The sequence below is a fragment of the Meriones unguiculatus genome, chromosome 7, assembly GCF_030254825.1.
Source record: "Meriones unguiculatus strain TT.TT164.6M chromosome 7, Bangor_MerUng_6.1, whole genome shotgun sequence".
NCBI classification, from domain to species: domain Eukaryota; kingdom Metazoa; phylum Chordata; class Mammalia; order Rodentia; family Muridae; genus Meriones; species Meriones unguiculatus.
Window position 1 is genome coordinate 14378717 of NC_083355.1, and position 21202 is coordinate 14399918.

General features: G+C 44.0%; 1 protein-coding gene across 1 annotated transcript; it reads right to left on the reverse strand.

Moving 5' to 3' along the window:
* Window positions 1-880: 880 nt before the first annotated feature.
* Psmd12 (proteasome 26S subunit, non-ATPase 12) lies at window positions 881-19482 on the reverse strand. Its single transcript, XM_021640679.2, has 11 exons — window positions 19280-19482; window positions 12536-12595; window positions 12326-12454; window positions 11594-11701; window positions 9181-9285; window positions 7178-7327; window positions 6955-7089; window positions 5695-5807; window positions 4287-4461; window positions 2514-2591; window positions 881-1154 (listed from the first exon to the last, which is right to left on the reverse strand). The coding sequence occupies exons 1-11, from the start codon at window positions 19385-19387 to the stop codon at window positions 945-947; spliced, it is 1371 nt and encodes a 456-aa protein (XP_021496354.1). The 5' UTR covers window positions 19388-19482; the 3' UTR covers window positions 881-944.
* Between the last annotated feature and the right edge of the window lie 1720 nt (window positions 19483-21202).

Genomic DNA, 21202 nt, shown 5'->3' on the forward strand with positions numbered 1-21202 from the left:
AAGGACTTGGGGAAAGTGGTGAACAGCCCCCTTCAACAAACCACCAGCACCACCCAACAAGAACGAGTCCAGTAACAGGATGTAACAGAAAGCAGCCCCCGTCCAAGCGCATGCCTGAAGCTTAGTTCCTGGGAACTAGGAGGCAGGAGGCTCAGGAGTCTATGGTCATTTACCATCGTATGACAAATTCCAGGTCAGCCCGGGCTACGGAAGACCACCTCAAAACAGAAACCAAAAGAAATAGCATGGAAACAACAGTATAACCAAACTACTGTAACTGAACTTTGATTATGGGACTGGAGTTGGTGTGGTGCTTGCTTGGCCTGTAAAAGCCCAAGGTTCAATCCCAGTACTACCTGCAATCCTAGTACCTGGGAAGCAGAGGCAGGAGGATCAAAAGTTCAAGGTCACTTTCCTCCACCACAGTTTAGTTTGAGAGAAAAGAATGCTTATATTCCAAATGCATTCTACCAGGGACTTCCTCAGTATCAAAACACATAGAACAACTCAGAACACACAGAACATTCGAGTGTTCTATGTTGATTTTTATTCTAGTAATTCATCAATGCTTTATGATAAAATTATTTATAGACACTTGTTAAATCGCTACCCCTTGAAGCACAGGCAACTTCAAGAGCTAACACACACATCCTGTGTTTATTATTGTCATGTGAATAAAAACAAGTGGTAGGAACACACCCAGGGCAGCTGAGACACAAACCTTTCCATCTTCAGAGTGGAAATGTGAAACTTTTTTGCACCAATTTCAAAGCAGAGTTAACATGAAACCAGGGTGTGGAAAAGGCAGACGGGGCTCAAACACGTTCACTACCTTAAAATTTTAGACAAAAGGGCGAAGAGTAAGAAAAAACAACATATACACCATGAAAACAGTCTTTCTTTTTAATGACCTCCCACTTTGTCTTCTAAAAGCATCCACACCCTCACTGTAGATTATGTATCATCTCCTCTTTGGCGATGAGGTGTGTCGTCTTGTTAACCAGAGACATCAGCGAGTTCAGTTTCTGAGACCAGTCATTTAATAAGTTATTTGGATCCTTGGGTCTCTGGAAGTTGATGACTCCAGCCAGCCTGTCTACTTTAGCAAAGATGGTCTTGTTAACGACTAGGTTCGAGAGGAAAGCCTCCGACTCCTGTGAGGACAGACAAATTGGATTATGATGGATAATTACAGGATAAACACTCTACATTCCTCATCCATGAATACGAAGGCGAAGAGCATTGACGGCTCCTTGTCGACTGCTGACCTAATGTGCTTACAACACTTGACCATCTAAGAAGTGAAGACAACATGTGTCTCCTGCCAGGTGTGCTGACAGCTCCCAGCACTGGGGAGGTGGAGCCGAGACCAGGAGTTGGAGGGCAGCCTATATATTCAGGTAATGGAAATGTGGTAGACTCGGTCACCAAAGCAGAGCCAGGGCTTAATGTGACCCTGAAGATTTAGCCCTGGTGGGAACAGGGACCAGGGCTGGCGTACCAACAATGAACTGGCTCCCCACTTCTTACAGCCCTCCCCTCCTTTCTTCTCTGCAGTGCTGGGGATCAAACTCGAGGTCACGGAGACCAAGTACTAGCTCCAAGGCTGAGCTGGATCCCCTACTTACAGCTACCTCTTAAAGGCACTACGGTATACTTGTTTCCAGAAATGCCAGTTAAGAACACATGCTCTGCCACAAGGTGTCTACATAAATGATGCTACTCTGGTGCCCTTGTCCACAAGAACCAACCAGCTAATCAAAAGGGAAGCCATTCATCTCTGATGTGCAGCAACTTTTTTTTTTCCTTCCAGAGACAGGTTTTCTCTGTGTAGCCTTGGCTATCCTGCACTTGCTCTGTAGACCAGACTGGCCTTGAACTCACAGAGATCTGCCTGCCTCTGCCACCCTGAGTGCTGGGATCACAGTCGTGTGCCACCGTGTCTGGCTGACTCTTCTTTTTTTGGACAAACTGTTACAACATGCTCTTGCTATAACAGAAGTGGGTTCTCAGGCTGTTAATTCCTACATCTTTTTGTTTTCTTTACTGTTTTGTTTTGTTTACTGTTTTTGAAAGCAGAGTCCCATGTATGCCAGGCTGGCCTCAAACTATGTAGCAGAGGGAGGCACTAAGCTCCAGATCTTCATCAAGTGCTGGGGTTACAGGCATATGCCACCTCCTGCATCTCGAGTGCTGTCAATAACACACATAATGTGACCACACTCCTCCTCCAATCAGTCCTGAACCTTTTTAGCAGTCAGTCAAGCATCCTCACAAATCTTATTTGTGCAGTATGTTTCTGTGGTTCTCCTAACATTTCTATACTACACACTGTGAACTTAAAACTAATAAATGTAAATTTGGTTCTGGGGGTTACTGAACCTAGACTTCCCCCAATATCTAATTAAAGGTCTAGCTAGCACAAATAATATTAATTTAACTATAAACTTACTACTTTGGATACTTTTCTTTTTGTATTCAAGATAACACCACATAACATGTTCAGAACTTACATCCACAGAGAGATCCAGAAGCTGCGCCATCCTTTTCATTGTTATCCGAGTATAGTACTTGGCCATAATTCTGATGTTCTGTCAGGGGACACACACAACAGTAGTCAGTAGGACTGAAAATCCAGCTGTTTACATACCCTGGTAAGTTTACTGGCAACATGGGACTCAGAGCTGTGTTTTTTGTTTTTGTTTCCCTACAGCTCCCCGATTAGAAAGAAGCTGGTAGCTGAGCAGTGGTGGTTGCATGCCTTTAATCCCAGCATCTAGGAGGCAGAGGCAGGGGACCTCTGTGGGTTTGAGACCAGCCTGGGCTACAGAGAAAACTCCAGGACAGCCAGCTTCTGTTTGTTTTGTTTGGGGGGGTTGTTTTTTGAGACAGCGGTCCTGGCTGTCTGAAAAAACACCCCCCCAAAAAAACCCAATACAAACAGAAAGAAGCTGGTTCTAAATTTCAAAAGAAAAACTGAATTCTAAGGTAAAGATTGGCTTCTTTACCTTATTATTTGAACTAAATATTTTTATTGATTGATCATATTCATTCATTTATTGAGACAGTGTTTCATTCATTAATTTATCCAGGTAGCATTTCATTATGTGGCCGTGGCAGGCCTAGAACTCCATGGAGACCAGGATGATCTGTACAGTAGAGATCTGCCTTAAACTTGGATTAACGACATCAGCAATTGAAACGCTATCTAAAACCCTAGCCCATGGGAGGTGGGATTCAGACATCTACTACATGGTGACTTGGAAGCAGTCTAGGCTACATGAGACCCTAGCTCAAAAAAAAAAACACAAAACAAAAAAATGATAATTATTACATTTCCTAGTTCCTATGGCACATGGTGAAATTAGACAAAAATTCTCTTGTTACTCATTAACTTTAGTGATCTTAGCAAAACACCAGGACTCACAGGGAAAGAAGCTAACTTTGAAAAGGGTATTCTGCTATCTATCAGGACTGAAAGCAATGGGAGCCTAAGGAAGCCTGAGATGCTCTGTGTTCCCAACTCTACCTCTCCTTTACCCCTTGAACACAGTCAATGATCCCATTCACTGACTTTTGAGGGTCTCTTAGTGGGTCCAAAACCACTATGCAGCTGATGGGCTCAAGCGCTTAATCTTAGTACCTCTACCTCCCCAACTAAGCCATCATGTTGCTTTTAAGATTCTGGATCCTGTAGTATTCTCCCAGAATGAAAACTGCTCATCTACAGCTACCTGTTCTATTTCTTCCTCTTTCTGAGAAAGGGTTTCTCTTAGTTCCCTGGCTAGCCTGATCTAGTTATATACTGTAGACAGCTCAAACTCTCGGCAATGCTCCTGCCTTAGCTTTCTAAGGGCTGGGATTATGGGAATGAGCCACTACACCTGACTTCTGAAAAGCCAAAAATGGGGAAACTCAGTCCTGAAGTAAAGAATTAGAAACACAGGGCCTGATACCTTCTCTGGCCTCCACAGGAACTGCATCCACGCAGTACATATACAAGCACACATATAAAAAAATTTCAAACAACAAATGGTTTATAGTTGGGCCTACTGGCCCACAGTTCTAATCTCAGTACTTGGGAGGCAGAAGCAGCAGGATCAGTGCAAGTTCAAGACCAGCCTGGCTTGCATAGAGTTCTAGGCTCACCAGGGTGCATAATAAGACCTTTGTCTCCATGCTCCCTCCAACAGAAAGGGGAAGTAGTTTATGCTCAAATTTACCCACTCTTGGTTCTAAGACAATGTAAAATTCGGGCCAGCAGGCAGCCCATTGCCCATTCTTACATGCTCCACGACTCTGTTCTTCAAGTCTTTCCACCTCTTTTCCCCTTCTTCTGTAGAGCTGAAGACGTCAGTTGCTGGGGTCTTAGGGGAGCCCTTCCGTAGCTCCATCCCATAGTCCTCAACAAGTGTGGACCAGCGCATCAACTCCATTGTGGTAAAAAGCTTCAGCAGATCCCTGTAAAGTTCGTGCAACTCAGCATTTCAGATCTGCCCAACGGGGTGAGTGCTGCTAATCAAACCCTAAGTACAGGGGCTCCCCACTGGAAGTTCGCTCTTGCCACGGTGATGACTGATTGTGTGTGCGTGTTTGAGTGAGGGCGCACGTGTCATGGTGCACTGATGTCTGCAGACCATTTGTGGCGTTGGTTCCACTCCGACCACGTGGGCTCTGACAGTGACTTAGGCTGCCAGGCTCTGAAGCCATCTTGCAGGCCCAAGCCCTGAGACCTTTCAAATGCTGACATGATGCCACAAGCTGAAAATCCCACATGTGACCTCATGGACGTAGCCTGGGAAGTCTAAAATATTAAACTTGTGACCAAGTATAAGAAAACGAGTTCTCACTCGATTAATCATGATTCAGAACTAGGAGCAGTGATAGTCACACCTCTACCTTATGATGGTTCAACTAAAAGTTAAAACTGGCTTCTGGCTTCTTGTGTAAGGTAAAAATGAAACATTCATTAACTTCTGGCTTGGGCCCCACTCCAAGGTATCACATTGTGCACGTGCAAAGATTTCAAAATCTAATAAACATCTCAGGCCAAGCACTTCAGGTTAGAAAGTCTCAGCTTGATCAACAACAAATGAAAACCAACCAACCAAAAACTCTTGCCACGCTTGCTTAGTAAAACATGACAAACTTGACTTTGGTCAATTATTGTGCTATTTCCCATAATATGAAGAGATTCCCCTCTGTCAAATGTGGTCTCCTTACTATGCTTACCCATCTCTGAAACAAATGTAAGCACACTAGTCAAACAGAAAAGGAAAAAAAGCTTTTAAAACAAAAGCCAAACAAGGCTGGAATGATGGCTCAGTGGTTAAGAGCACTGGCTACTCTTCTAAAGGATCCGGGTTCAATCTCTAGCACCCACATGGCAGCTCACAGATGTAACTCCAGTTCCTGGGAATCTGACACCCCCACACCAATGCACATGAAATAAGTTAATTATAAAGAAAACAAAACAAAATGAAAAGCCAGTCACTTGAGAAGAAATGTGTCAGTTTATATATGACACACTTCAAATGAACATACTCCCGAAGAATATGAAGTCCAGGTTATTAGTGATGAAACCTTTAAAAACAGATTATTAACCAAAATAATACTTTCTCTACTCGATCTAGCATCAACCATGCGTACAGGGAATGATTTTGATCAGATTTCTACAGTGACACAAGCACTTACTTGTATTTGGGAATTTCTTCCAGTTTCTTGTCACTACTTATCCGGTGAACCAAATCTGACTGCTCATTGTCAAAAGGAGCCAGGATAACGTAGAGAACAACACTTTTCAGGGCCTGACAAAGTTGTAAACAGTTCACATGTAACTGGAAACATAATGGGATTGAGCAAAACATAGCAACTTTCAGATCCTAACTCCAACAACTAAAGTCTCAGAAAGGGGCCCAGTGTAGTGGCACCTTTAATCCTAGCACTGGGGAGGCAGAATCAGATGGAGCTGAATGAGGCCATGCTAGTCTACAGAGCGAATTTTGAGACAGCCAAGACTATACAAAAAAACCTTATCTTGAAAGATCAAAATTAATCTGGGGGCAAAAGTATAAAGGCAAGTTAGCATAAACATTGCACATTGCCATAGCACTCTTTCTTTTTCTTTACTATTTAAAGCAGGGCTTCAGTAAGTCGCTGTGACTGGCATGGAACTTACTATGCAGGACAGGCTGGCCCAAACTTGCTGTGATCCTGTCATGTTTTAAAGTAGTTTTTATAGCAGCTGTCTCTTCCAGTAGTGGAAGATGGATACAGAACCAAAAGGAGTTGAAGGCTAGCTCTGACTACACAGATTTCAAGCCAGACCAGGATACGTGTGGGAAAAATAGCCTTTTCTTTCTTTCTTTTACTTTTTTTTAGACAGGGTTTCTCTGTGTAGCCTTGACTGTCCTGGACTTGCTCTGTAGACATGGCTGGCCTCAAACTCACCTCAAAAGTCCTCAAAGTCCACCTGCCTCTGCCTCCCCAAGTGCTAGGATTACAGACATGTGCTACCACACCTGGCTGGCCTCAAACTCACCTCAAAAGGCCTCAAAGTCCGCCTGCCTCTGCCTCCCCAAGTGCTAGGATTACAGACATGTGCTACCACACCTGGCTTCTCTTCCTTTTTAATAAAACAACTTCCCAAAGTTACTGGTATCTGTAACCTACTGGGCATGTTAAGCAGAATCTTTTTTCTCTTTCTTTCTTTTTTTGTAAAATCATCCCATTTAGTCTGACACAACGAGCAGAAAGCACAGCACCATGGAGCACATCATTATGGCAGTTACAGCTATGTAAAAACATGCAAAAATGCAAGTCACCTTTCCCTTTTTTCTTCCTCATGCTAGGAATCAAACTGGGGACCTTCTGCCAGCCAGAAAAGGGCTCTAGACTGAGCTGCACCCCAGCCTTGAAGGTATTCTAGCATCAGGTCACCGCATGTCTCCTTACCTGTTGCCATTTCTCACTTTCTGCCTGAATGCAGGGAGTATCGTAGATGGCTCTGTAGTGCTTACAAATCGACAAATAGGACCCCTCGTGCTGATCCAGCTGAATCATTAAATTATAGTACTTCAACTTTAATTTCTGAAAGAAGTTCACAAAATAAGTTTGGGCTCAAGGTTTCCAGCCGAACAGTTTGAACGTAAACAGGTTGTGCAGAGACAGTGCTCACCTCTGTATTTTCTTCCTGGAAGAATTTTGTGTTAATTTTTTTGCTGATGATCTGTGTGCGAATGTAATCCTTCACAGCTAGGCAGAGTCTCATCTGCTCCAGAATAAACTCCACTCGCTCCTTCTTCTCCATGGACCCATAGGTTTCCACCTAGAAAGGCAATTCCTCAAGTAAGTTTAAATTACTTAAGTGGATATTAAAATAGCTAGCCAGGTCAAATATAACTTCATGTTTGTACAGTGGTGGCAATTATATAAAATGTTATGGGGCTGGAGACATAGCTCAGCAATAGAAGCTCTTGGTGCTCTTCCACAGAACCCAAGTTCTGTACCCAGCACCCATGTCAGGTGTTTCATAACTGCTTCTAACTCCAGTTCCAAGGGATTTAATACCCTCTTCCAGTCTCCATGGGCATCTGTGTACACATAAACACACCTCTCTCACATACACACTTATATACACTTACACACACACACACACACACACACACAAAAAAAAAATGTTTTCAAAACAGGGTCTCACTATGTAGCTCTGGCTGTCCTGAAACTCACTATGAGAAAACTGGGTAATCCCAGTACTCAGAAGACAGACAGGTGGATCTTGGTAGACCTGGTCAAGCCTGGTCTATAGGGAGAGTTCCAGGACATCCAGGGATACACAGACACATGCTATTTCAAAAACCAACAATAGCAATGATGGTGACAATAATAATAATAATGAGTTTGAAGGCCGAAAGCAGCCTTGGACCAGTCATTTACTGCCTCTGAAGTCCAGTTCCCTTGGCTGGGAAGTTGGGGGAAACATGACCGTGCTGTGTGTGATGGTTCCTGGGATGAAGTATGTACAGCAGTGGCTCTCAGCCCTCCTGACACCCTTTAACACATTTTCTTATGTTGTGGTGAAGCCCAACCATAATGTTCTTTTTGTTGCTACTTCATAACTGTGATTTTGTTGTTAGGAATCGTAATGTAAATATCCAATAGGCAGGATTTCTGAGGAGACCCATGTGAAAGGGCCATTTGATCCTCCAGTTTGAGAACTACTGAAATAACGGATATAGGGCTTGTACAAAAAAAGGTCAGAGAATGAAGACAACGCAGGGCACTGGACCTTCCAGTAAACTTATTTCTTCCCTTTCTTTAGTCCAGGTGCATAGGGAACTCGACTGGAATGTCAGAGTACCCTGGTTAACCTAGTGAGCAGCCTCTGACAGATCGCAGAGGGTGTGAAGTCACCAGAGTGACTGGAAATTTTTGAGCACAGTCCAGGTAACATTTTCTAGTGTGATACTTTATGTCTTTCCTCAGAATGCTTAGCTCTAAAGAGGAAAATACACATACCCATTCCATCAGTTTGTGCATTTAGAACGCTCTGGTGAATGAAACGCAGGGTTCTATATGCAAGGGAAACACTACTGAGCTCTTAGACTCCCAGCTCTGGCAATTTTTCTTTGCAAAACCACTATGGTCTATAAATTTACCTGTAACCAATCATTCACTAAGAATAAAGCCAGTAATTTAAAAGTATATTACTAAGGCAAAGTGCATTTACTTTTTAAAATTCTAAACAGAACCAGGTGGTAATGATGCACACCTTTAATCCCAATACTCGAGAAACAAAGGCAGATAGATCTCTGTGACTTTGAGGCCAGCCTGGTCTACAGAACAAGTTCCAGTATAGCCAGGGCTACACAGAGGAACCCTATCTTGAAAACCCCCTAATCCACTCAAAAACAAAAACCACCCCCCAAATCTAAGGAGAACGCAAATGTTCAAATAATTCTACAAAAACTAAGACCAATCTGTTGATGCTAACATTTCTTCAAATTCTGTTTAGCAGGTTAGCTTACAAAATCAGTTTTCAGGGTCCAAAGAACACTGTGCTGTGTACATGCTTACTCTAAGCGACTTAGCAAAAAGAAGCAGAGGTGTCAAAATAAGCCACTTCCACAAGAAAATACCGCCAACTCAGCATAAAGTTTACAAGGCCCTCAAGCACCTTACTTGTAACTCTTGAAGAATGGAGGCAGCCTCTTTCACGTCGCCATTTTGCTCTTTTATAGTTGCTAAGGTTTTAGTCAGCCGAGCGCGCTCAATTTCGACATAAATCTACAAACAGAAATTGATAGTATCAAAACTCTTGCAGAAACATGTTAACATTTAAAAGGCAGAACGATTAGGTCTAACAGCGTCATCCTACTGCACACTTCGCCCCACACACTGCAAGAGATCTCACTCCACATAGGATACAAAAGCAAGCATCTTCGTAAAACACTCCCCAGGGCTGGAGAGACGGCCCAGCCAACTGCTAAGCCAGAGGACGGCAGTCTGCATCCCAGCACCCGCATCAGGCTGCTCAACATGCCTGTATCCTCAGCTCCAAGGGAGCATGCTCATTCCTGCCCCTGTGGGCACCACCCAACATACATAAATAAAGTAGAATGACCTAAAAACATTGTATTTTTGGCTGGAGACACGGCTCAGAGGTTAAGAGCACTGGCTGCTCTTCCAGAGGTCCTGTGTTCAATTCCCAGCACCCACATGGTGGCTCACAACCACCTATGAGATCTCCGGCCTCTTCTGGAGTGCAGGTATAAATGCAGAGTAGCCATATACATAATAAATAAATAAATAGCTAAATAAATCTTTTAAAAAACAATTTTTCAATTTTGCTTTGGGAAACTAAATACAAAATTATTGTGTTTAACAAATAACAGGATCCCCAGCTGTATTAACGGCACAGAAAACAAAAAGTGGCTTTAAAAGACTTGCAAGATAACACTTTGCAACAAGCATATACAGAGTTCAACATCAGAAATTGTACCAAGGCTCTACACCAGATTTAGCGTTTGCCCTGGATTTTGTGGACTCAACTCAAGTCCTTATTTATTCTAAGCATGGCCACCAAGATATACACCAGCCCCATTCATCATTAAATACAATTTTAAAACAACCAGATGTATGAGGCCAGATAAGGCACATACTTGTAATACCAGGAAGTACTAGGGAGCTGCAGCAGGACCTCTAGTTTGAAGCTAGACAGGACCACGAAAGATGCTATCTAGTTCTACTATCTAATCTGACCTTGCTAATAATTAACACTGCTAGCTTTAAATTTTTTTATTTTTATTTTTATTTTTTGAGACAAGGCCTTACTGTATAGACCAGGCTGGCCTGGAATGCCTAGAGATCCAGCTGCCTCTATCTCGTAAGTGCTGGGATTAAAGCTGTGTACCATCATAACTGGCTTGCTAGCATTTTTTGTAGCTATAAAATTAGCAGATTTTAAATTTCCAACAAATTAAACATCAAAAATGTAACACCTAAAGAGCCTGAAATGAGGGACTGGAAAGATGGCTCAGTGGTTAAGAGCACCGTCTGCTCCTCCAGAGGTCCTGTGTTCAGCTCCCGGCAACCACACGGTAGCTCATAACCATCTGTAATGTGATCTGGTGCCCTCTTCTAGCATGCAGGTGTACATGCAGGCAGAACACTCACATAAAATAAATTAATAAATCTCAAGTAAAAAAGAGCCTGAAATGAGCTTTCATGCTCTGCAGCAACCCCTTCCACACCCAACCCCAAACCTGAATTCACAGTGATACTAACTATTCAGATATGTAACTCCCCATTTTCCCCCATGTAGCCTTGGCTGTCCTGGACTGGCTTTGTAGTCTAGGCTGGCCTGGAACTCAGAAGTCTGCCTGCCTCTGCCTCCCGAGTGCTGGAATTAGAGGCATTCGATACTGAGCCTGCCTGTTATCTTCTTTTGTAAAAGTCATTTATTACTTATTTACATTTGTGTGTGCACATATGTGCTAATGCTAATGCAATGAGGCACACACATAAGTCAAATCAGAAGACGTGGGTCTCAGGGGTCAAAGGACGGCTATCTGGCTTGGCACGCCACTGGGCCATGCTGTAAGTCCACCTAAATACCTTTACACATATTATTTTCCTCGTATCTACAATGTCTTCAGCCATATAGATCTTGATTCATTTTAAAAAGTCGTATCATCCAGTTAGTTACTCAAAATGCCAAGGCAAAAGGAGGGTAAGTTCCAGCTTGGCTACACAGTGAAACCTCTTCTCAGTCCCAACCTCTTTCTTCGTTTTTTAAAAAGCTACATAAATTTTGGGATAAGACCACTTTAATTCTCAGCTGGGTGTGGTGGCACAACCTTGGCATGGTGGCACACACGTTTGATCCTAGAACTTGGGAGGAAGAGGCAAGCAGATCTGTAGGAGCTTGAGGCCAGCGTGGTCTATAGAGTGAGTCTGAGGTCAGCCAGGGCTACATAGAGAGACCTTGTCATACGACAAAACAAAACTAACCAACTGGCCACACAAACATGCTCACAGAAGCACATAACCCTCATAGACTGCAGGTAAGATGCCATTTCAACAGAAAACTCACCTTTCCTTCCGTAACCATCCGGAGAGTGTCAATCAGCCGCAGCTTGACTGGGAGGTCTGTGATCTCCTCCACGTAAGTACAGCACTGCTGAACCATTTTTGCAACCGCCTAAGAAAACGTGATAAACCGCTCGTAAGTGAAGTTCATTCTTCAAATAGAAAAGAATAGTTTTGAGAAAGAGTCTCTGTGGAGTTATTTGTGGCCTGGAACTCTCACGGTACACAGGGCTACCCAGAGCTCCGAGAGAGAGCCGCCTGCCTTGCATTCCTAGTGCTAGGATTAAAGGCACATTGCACCATGCCTAGCTTGGGGGGAAATTCCATGGAGAGAGTCCATTAGAATTTCAAACCATCTCTAGGGCCAGGCAGTGGTGGCACAGGCTTTTAATCCCAGCACTCAGGAGGCAGAGGCAGGCAGATCTCTTGAGTTCAAGGTCAGCCTGAGTATAGCATAAGTCCAAGGACAGCCAAGGCTACAGAGAAACCCTGTCTCAAAAAACCAAAAGAAGAAATGTAATTTTTAGTGATTATTTACTATGTGTGTGAGCCGGTCTGCCATGGCCCACACCTGCAGGTCAGAAGACAGCTTGCAGGAGTCAGCGCCTCCTTCCACCACGTGGGTTCTGGAGCATGAACGCAGGTTGCCAGGCTTGGCTGGCAACAGAAGGATTTACTTGCTGAGCTCCTGTCTAGGCCCAGGTCTTTGTGTTTCTAAAGCAAATCAGGAACTCACTTGTTTTAACTGACTTCGCCGTTTTGACAAAAGCATGATATTTTCATTAAGTAAGTCCCATTCTTTAGCCTCATAGCACATCTTCACCACTGCGACCAGGATGCGGGACGTGGACACCATGTCAGAGGCCTGCAAAGACGAAACACATCGTAAGTGAACGGGCAGCATCGGAGCGTCACTGGGGGGGGGGGTGCACCACCATCTACTCACGGTGCGGGTCTGCTTTTCCAGGGAGAGAAGGGTCTCGATGACTTCTTGAAGCCGTCCTTCCTGAAATAAGAGAAAGCAGTGACCAAAGGAAGCCCCAACACAGAGCCAGCACCTGACCTACGCTTTGGGAGAGTTAATTCAATGTCCATTCCAAAGGAAAATGCTATCCCTAACTCCTTGGTTTGTTTCTCTCCATCTGTGAAAAGCTTCCGCCTCCAGGGTTTTTAGGTTAGGGATTCTGTACTCAGGATCCATAGCTTGCATTTCTTCTTTCCTCTGTGTGTTAGTGCTCCACCACAGAGCCACATTTCCAGCACAGTCCACAAGTTTATCGTTTGTCCCATTCATTCATTCATTCATTCATTCATTCATAGGCAGGGTCTCATGTAGTCCAGGCTGGGCCTCAAACTCATTATGTAGCCAAGGATGACCTTGAATTTCTACTTCCTTGCTTCCAAAGTTACAGGTGTACATAACCACATCTGGTTTGTAAGGTTCTAGGGGTAGAACCCAGCACCCCTTGCATGGGAGTCAAGCACTCTACCAACTGACCCACACCCCCACGCCCACAAACTTTTTTTTAACATGTAAAGAAAAACTGAACCTGTAACTACAATGATGTCTCACCTGAGAAAAACAGATGAGAGCCTTTGTTTGGATTCTAATTTACCAACTCAGAGTAGTGATACCTGTTTATCTTGTTCTGTACAGAACTCCTAACTGGTAGGACTCTGAAGAGTCCAAATAGAAGGAGAAATGTTTGGAAGAAAACACCCACAAGCTAGCCTGTGCTCTTAAGGAGGGGCTGGTGCAGACTAAATATACCCTGGAGAGATGGGAGGAGAGAGAAAGTGAGCAAGACAGCTGAGGGGAGTGGGGTAGAGAGGCCTACAAGCCTGAAGCTAGCCTGGGATGTGGCTTAGTAGCAGAATGCTTCTCTAACACTCCAAAACAAGGCCCTGGCTTCAACCTCCAGTGCCCCACCCATTGTTTTTCTAATGATAGTCACAGACAACTCATAAACACTGCCCCTCACCCATGCCCTTTTAACAGCTTTTGAATTTAGGTTATAAAAATTTTTGGAGTTTGCCATATTTTCCAAGATAATCTGTAAAACATATTTTCCCCCCACTGGGGGCTGGGGATTGACAACCATGGGGTCTCGTATGTGTTGAACACACATTTTACTACTGAACTACAATCCCAGTCAAACCACACAGCACAGAGTATGGCCTGTTCAGACTTAATAAATCTGGAACATGAACATAACATTTTAACAATGCTTTCTAGTCGAAAGGGGGCTCCAGTTCAACCGCGGACCCGTGGACAGCACTGCACTCGCTGATGTTCACCAACCGGGAGAACAAAATCTAGAAGGCTAGGAAGTCACAACAAAGAATCAGTGATCAGAAGTCTGCTGCAAATGTGACTGTCACCTCATTTCACAGATTACAAGCGAGAGTTTAAGAGACTTGATCAACCACAGAAATATCCACAGAATCAGAGCCCAGGCTCTTCTCATCCTAGGCCTCCAAGCCCTCCATTACAGCATGCTGCTTCCCTTACTGAGGATGATTGTGTTTTGCTTAAAGTAACCTCTATAGCAAAATGGTTAGAATAAGAAAATAAAGTGAAAAAAAGGAAAGGTTAAAATGCCAAACATCCTGCACTCACTAAGCTGGCTCAGGTAGAGTGTAGGAATACACGGTACACTGACTCGGAAGCAGGACACCCTACAGGGGGAGGGCAGGGAGTCACATTGTTGTAGACCAGGCCCTGCAGGATCAACACGACATCAAAGGACATCTTAGAAAGGATTTCTTGTGTGTTAAAGAGAAGGCTCAACTTTGGGTTAAGAGCACTGGCTGCTCTTCCAGCGGTTAAGTTCAATTCCCAGCAACCACACGGTGGCTCACAACCATCTGTAATGGAATCCGATTCCCTCTTATGGTGTGCATGAAAACAGATCACTCATGTACATAAAATAAATAAATCTTAAAAAAGAAAGTCATTCTTGGCTAGTGCTCTCTGAACCATCCATTCATTTACTATTGACCCTACTGGCCCTGCTTTGCAATGACCCTGAACTATATTCTGAAGTTTACATCTTTGTAGTCTCAGTAAAATTTAAACTCTGGAATCGCTGCTTATCAAGGTAGCTCATGTGAAGCATCATTACTCAAACATGCACTACTGCTCTACAGATGCCTTTGTTGCTTAAGGCAGGGTCTCACTCTGTAGCCCAGGCTGCCCTCAGATCTACAATGATCCTCCTGCCCTGGCCTCCTCTATGACAAGCTTACAGGTGAGAGCCATCATGCTTAGTGTTTTAGTTGCTCTTCTACTGCTGAAGAGACACCACGAGCAAGGCAACTCAGAAGAGAAAGCTTCTCATTGGGGTCTGGCTTACAGCTTCAGAGGTTTAGTTCGCTATCACCATGGTGGGGAGCATGTACCTGATCCACAGGCAAAGGGAGAGAGACTGAGCTTGGAATGGCCTTTCTGAAACCTGAACACACTTTCTCCAACAAGGCCACACCTTCTAAGCCTTCTAGTTCTTCCAAATAGTTTCCCCACCCCAGTAACTAAGCATTCAAACATATGAGCTTATGGGGGCCATTCTTATTCAACCACCATACTTAGCTTGAAGGTAATTTTTCAGACCTTTTATAATAGTGACTAATATACAATTCCTACCTGCCAAGTGGTCTGTGAGTTCTCTTATGCCTGGACCCTTGTTTTTTTGTCTTTGTTTTTCCAAGACAGAGTTTCTCTGTGTAGCCTTGGCTGTCCTGAAACTCACTTTGTAGACTAGGCTGGCTTTGAACTCTGAAACCTGCCTGCCTTTGTCTCTCCAAGTGCTGGGATTACAGGCATGTGCCACCATGTCTGGCTAGGCCTGGATCCTTGTTTAATTATAGCTTTCCTTATAACCAACTTGCACACAACACATGTTAAGCTATTCAGATGATCTTAATGGCTTACAATTCTTGATTGTCACAATAAGGAGGGTGTGACAAGTTAATATGGATGCCAAGTTAGTGCTGTCTGAGGTACACCACTATCAACTTCATAAATACAACTACTTCTCAAACCATCTCACTTTTCCTCCCGCTTTTCCATGTTTAACATAATGACTATGCATCTTCTTCCTGTCTATTCCCACAGCTCCGGAAATGCCTCCTCTTCCAGTCAGCCTTTCAACTCAAAGGGAGTAAGATGACAACATCCAAAGCCAGGGTGTCAGGACCTGCGGGACTCATTTTCCTCACCTAGAAAACCTTGTAGATGAGGTAATGACTCCAGAGTTTGTTCAATGTCACTAAGGGCTAGGCATCTATACATTCTCTAAGTATACCTCCATTAACCTCTGAGAGGTCCAATTTGTTAACAACCTAAACAAGGAACTAATACAACGTTACACAAAAGCCTTCACAGGATCTACTTCTTAAAGGGGTCTTTTAAAAAAAGCTGTTAACAACCATCATGCTGGTTTTCACTTCATGTGATTTTTATTGCAGACAACTACAACAAACAAACAAACAAACAATAGAGAGAGACTGGAGGAGTAGGAGAAACAAAGAATACAGAATATAATGTATGTAAGATTGTAAGCAGCCTTTAAATAACCATGTACCCAGGACCCCATAGTCAACCAGAAAGTCCTCTGCACTATCAACCGCTGAACTGAGGCCCCTGGAGACTCGGTTAAAACAAAGTGAAGAGATGATCTTCAACCATCTTTACCCAGGACCCCCTTTGTCTTTTTTGCTCTTTGTTTTGTTTGTTGTTGTTGTTGTTATTTGTTTTTTCAAGTCAGGGTTTCTCTGTGTAGCCTTGGCTGTCCTGGACTCACTTTGTCGACCAGGCTGGCCTCAAACTCACAGTGGCCTGCCTCTGCCTCCCCGAGTGCTGGGGTTACAGGCGTGAGCCACCACGCCTGGCTGTGAGCCACCTCTTTTAAGGCTTATGCTAAATGTACTTTTCTCATGAGATATACTCTTCTTCCTAATAAGACTTTAATTTATTTATCTTTATTTTATGTGCATTGGTGTTTTGCCTGAATGTATGCCTACATGAGAGTGTCAGACCTTGGAATTACAGTTGTAAGCTGCCACATGAGTGCTGGGATTCGAACCCACGTCTCTGGAATAACAGTCAGTGAATGCCCTTAACACACTGAGCCATTTCTCTAGCCCTTCTAATAATTTTTGATGTGTGTGTGTATTTGTCACATGTGTATGGGTGCCTTTGGAAGAGAGTGTTGGATACCCTGAAGCTGGAGTGAGCCGCCTGGCCAGGGTGGTAGAGACTGATTTCAGGTCCTCTGGAAGGGCAGCAAATGCTCCTAACTGCTGAGCCATCTCTCGAGCCCCACACCTGATACATTCTTATCAACTCTGCACCTACAATTTTTACCTTCAATTTTCTTTTTACATTTGAAGCAAACAATGTCTGAAGAAAATTAAGTACAGAACCGATGACCCTTTAAACAAGAAATGAGATAGAGCAAAAACTGATCACTGTTTCTTTATGCTAGGTGACCTGAGCATGATTAGCCTAGGATAACCACTGAACTTTAAGTTTTGTCACAATTAAAAAGAACACAGCTTTCTTTATAGCTATTAATAATCCATGAATAAAAGTAAAATGGTGTACACCAAAGTAGAACTAGAACGTTAAGGATTCAGTGGCAAGAACACTTGCCTACTGCATGCGTCCCAGGGTTTACTCCCCAGCCCTGGAAAGGAGCAGGGAGAGAAAGCCATGCTAGAAACATTAAAAGGGCTAGCGGAAAGCCAGGCGCAGGGGTGCATGCCTGTAATCCCAGAACTTGGGGGGGCAGAGGCAGGATCTCAGTGAGTTCTCGGCCAGCCTGGTCTACAAAGTGAGTCCAGGACAGTCAGGGTTACCCAGAGAAACCCTGTCTTAAAAAAAAAAAAAAAAAAAAAAAAAAAAAGAATAAAAGCACAACTGATTAAAGAGATCTAAACAATTTACCAGAATTGTGAGAAGAATCTAAAAGTTATGGATCTGTGTTTCAGAACATGTAATCCACCCTCCTCCCAGTCTTCTTTCCTGACCCATAACCAATGCAGCTCACACATAATCCACGTTTTAAATTTTAACTGGTTTAACAGGCCCAAACAGTCTCTGTTTTGACCATACCCATTACTCATCCACCACCCAGGAAGGCATCTGGCACTTGAGTTTGTAACTGTGGCATACACAACAGGACTGGACTTTTCTTGGTAACATCTTATCTACATTCCTCTTCCTGCCTGAACCTCCCAAGTGCTGGGATTAAGCGCAAGAGCTACCACTGCTGATGGAGTTGTCCTTTCTAAGGCAAAAGATGCTATGAACACCACTATTCTATTACTTTCGAAGGGTACATTCAGGAGACAGCTTTGCCTGCTTAATTCATGTTTCCTTAATTCATTAACTCATTTAAATAGCATTTTAAGACAGATCAGCATCCAGTTTCTAAGCATTAAAATATTCCATATAAAAATCCATATTCTTGGGGTGGAAAGGCAATTCAGCAGTCAAGAGCACTGGCTTCTCTTCCAGAAGACCTGCATTCCATTCTCAGAATATATATGGCATCTCACAAGCAGTGTACAAACATGCATGCAGGAAGAAAAAAAAAAGTTGTTTTTTTTTTTTAATGTATATTCCTGGTTGCCCATTCAAATCAGCAGTGTCAATCAGCTTTGTGAATATATTACATTCTGCACTTATATATTAAGCTCTTCAGGACCAAACAAGTGGAAGCATCCCAGGTGACTCTCAACACCGAACTGCAGGAATTTAAGGAGACCTGGGTGTAATCCTTAGCAATAACCAACAACATATCTAATGAGTAAATTTAGTTTTGAATCCCGGGTTCTGGCTATTACTAACTCTATCCCTGGACAAACCACTTTCAGCCTGAGCTTTTTAAAGTCTAAAATGATATAAGAAGTTGCCTGACACATGGCACCGAGTGTGGAAACGTTTGGATCAAAGTATGTTCTTAATGGTTCGAGCACTTGCCTAGCGTGTGCATGAGTTAGATCCCTAGCACCACAGAACATGTACATGCTGGCCCATTTTTCATTATCTGCCCGCTCATGTACTTTTAATACCCTAAAACGTCTTTCCTATACTGTCCCCTCCAGAAATGACTCTCTCTCAGTTTTATTTCATCTTACTCAAACCCAATACAAATGTCAGCTTCTCTCCCGTAAGAATGAACAGCTTCCTTCCGTGTTCCAACAACACTTTCACTTGGACGGCTCACCACCATGCACTGGGTCCTGGGTCCACTACGTCTGTACTACCACTTTCCTGGTCCTCCTGTCCAAAGACCAGGCACAATGCCACGATTTAGAGACGATCTAAGGACGTGAACTGATTGGGCCACAGTAATACTGGAAGCAAACTCTCTGATGCAGTCTGAACCTGAGAACCAACTAATCCAAACGTTACTTAGCGTCCCAAGAAAGGACAAGCACTAAAACCAGGCGTCACGTTCGAGAGGGAAGAGGTGACCATCTACTTATCTAGGGCTTGGGGAGCTTCGGGTTGCGGCGAATCCGAGGGAGCAGGCCCGGGGTCTCCCACTCGAGCAGGTCCAACCAGGGCTAGGAAGACACCAGGGATGGGCGCTGCAGCCCGCAGGCCCCCTGAGGCCTAGGCAGGCTCCACGCCGTGACTCAGCCCCTGGCGCCCGCCAACAGCCGGCCGTCCTCCCCTTACCTTGGCCAGCTTCTCGCACTCGGGCAGGCGCTGGTCCACCGTGGCGCTGTAGTCCACCTCCATCTTCACGATGCGCCCATCGGCCCGCTCCGAGCCGCCGTCTGCCATGGTCCCTGCCTAAGCGTCCCCTGCTGTCCCCCAGGTTCGGCCACCACTCGTCACTCACACCGGAAACAGCCCGCTCATCCACTCAGGCAATGCGTCGGAAGCCCGCGGGAAGGACCCCGTGAGGCCCTCTGCTCTGGTCGCCAGTCAGGCAGTGCTGCAGACAGTCCTGGAGGCGGGACGCACTGCGCGGGGGCAGGCCCGAGGATGGGCGTGGCTGCTCTGGGGGCGGGGCTAGTGGCTCCAGTCTCCGGGCCCGAGCTGCCGTGTAGGTACCCACTGGCTGAGAAGAGAACGTGACCCAGCGGGATTCTTACGTATTCTTACGTCTTCTGCCTCGAAATACGATTTACCAGAACCGTCGGTGAGCCACTTGACTTTCCTTGGTCCTCGGTGTTCTCATCTACAAGAGAGGAGGCTAAAATGACCCTGAAGGCAAACATTCTAAGGTTTTCCTCTGAGACTCTTGCACTGATCTGTGGGATTGCTCATCGCTCCTCAGAGAAAAGGTGGCAGGCAGCTCGGTAATATAACAAGCGTTTTTGGCATTTTTCACTCAATCCACCGTGCCAATAACAAGAATCCCTGAGACAACTCACTTCACATTTCTGAGAAAATTGCAACCTTTTATTATCATCATTTTTACATTTATTTAATTATATGTCTATGGACACGCATGTGGAGGTCAGAGGACAGCTTGGGGGAGTCAGTCTTGCCTTCCACCATGGGGCCTGGAGAGTAAGGTCCCAAGCTTGGCAGCAGGCATCTTTACTAGCTGAGCCATCACCCTGACCTGAAAATTGCAATTTTTAAGGCCTGAACAAGTTTTATCATATAGACCCTCTGAATCCCTATGAAATAGCATAGGAGCCTTACCAAAAAAAAAAAAAAAAAAAAAAGGTTCAGAAAGCCAGGCTTGGTGTTCTATCCCTAATTAATCCCAGCACTCGTTAATTTGGGAGGCAGGGGCTGGGGAGATGGCTCAGAGGATAGGAGCACTGGCTGCTCTTCCAGAGGTCCTGAGTTCAGTTCCCAGCAACCACAAGGTGGCTCACAACCATCTATAATGAGATCCGGGGCCCTCTTCTGGCAAGCAGGCACACCTGCAGGTGAATGCTATATAAATAATAAATAAATAAAATATTTTAAAAAAAATTGGGAGGCAGATGTGGGTGGATCTTTGTGAGTTTGAGGCTCTCCTGGTCCATGTAGCAAGTTACAAGTCAGCCAGAGCCACATAGTGAGATCATGTCTAAAAATACAAAACAAACATTATATGACTATATGATTTCCATCTCTCTCTATAGAGAGGTACATGTATATGTATCTCTATCTCATAAATCTATATTTGAGGTGTTGAGGGTGTTTTGCTATTTTAACTTTCGTTTCTGCTTTAAACTATATTGGTATGTTATGTTTATGAGTGGATAATAGTTTCCAAGATTTTTTCATTGAAGCACAGTAAAGAGAGGTCTGTTTGGAATATACATAGGGACCTTGGCCTGAAATCAGTTGAGAACCATTAATATAACAAACACTGGCCATGCATGGTGGCACTTATCTCATATATATATATATATATATATACACACACATATGCATAAAGAAATATAAATATTTGAAAATATACAGATGCTTACCTAGCATATATAAATCCCTGGCTTTGGTATCATATATATGTAGATATAAATACTCACACACACATATGTGGAACTGTATGTGGGCTAAAACATTTACAGTAGGAAACGAAGAAGGCTGGGGACGTAGCTCAGTGGGCAGAAGGCCCTGGGCCAATCCCCAGCATGACATGTTCCCAGC

Coding starts and splice junctions, on each gene's coding strand:
- Psmd12 (XM_021640679.2), bottom strand. CDS start 19,387: ATGGCAGACGGCGGCTCGGAGCGGGCCGATGGGCGCATCGTGAAGATG. Junction 12,596..19,279: donor AGTGCGAGAAGCTGGCCAAG/GTAAGGGGAGGA, acceptor CTCTTATTTCAG/GAAGGACGGCTTCAAGAAGT. Junction 9,286..11,593: donor GGATGGTTACGGAAGGAAAG/GTGAGTTTTCTG, acceptor TTCTGTTTGTAG/ATTTATGTCGAAATTGAGCG.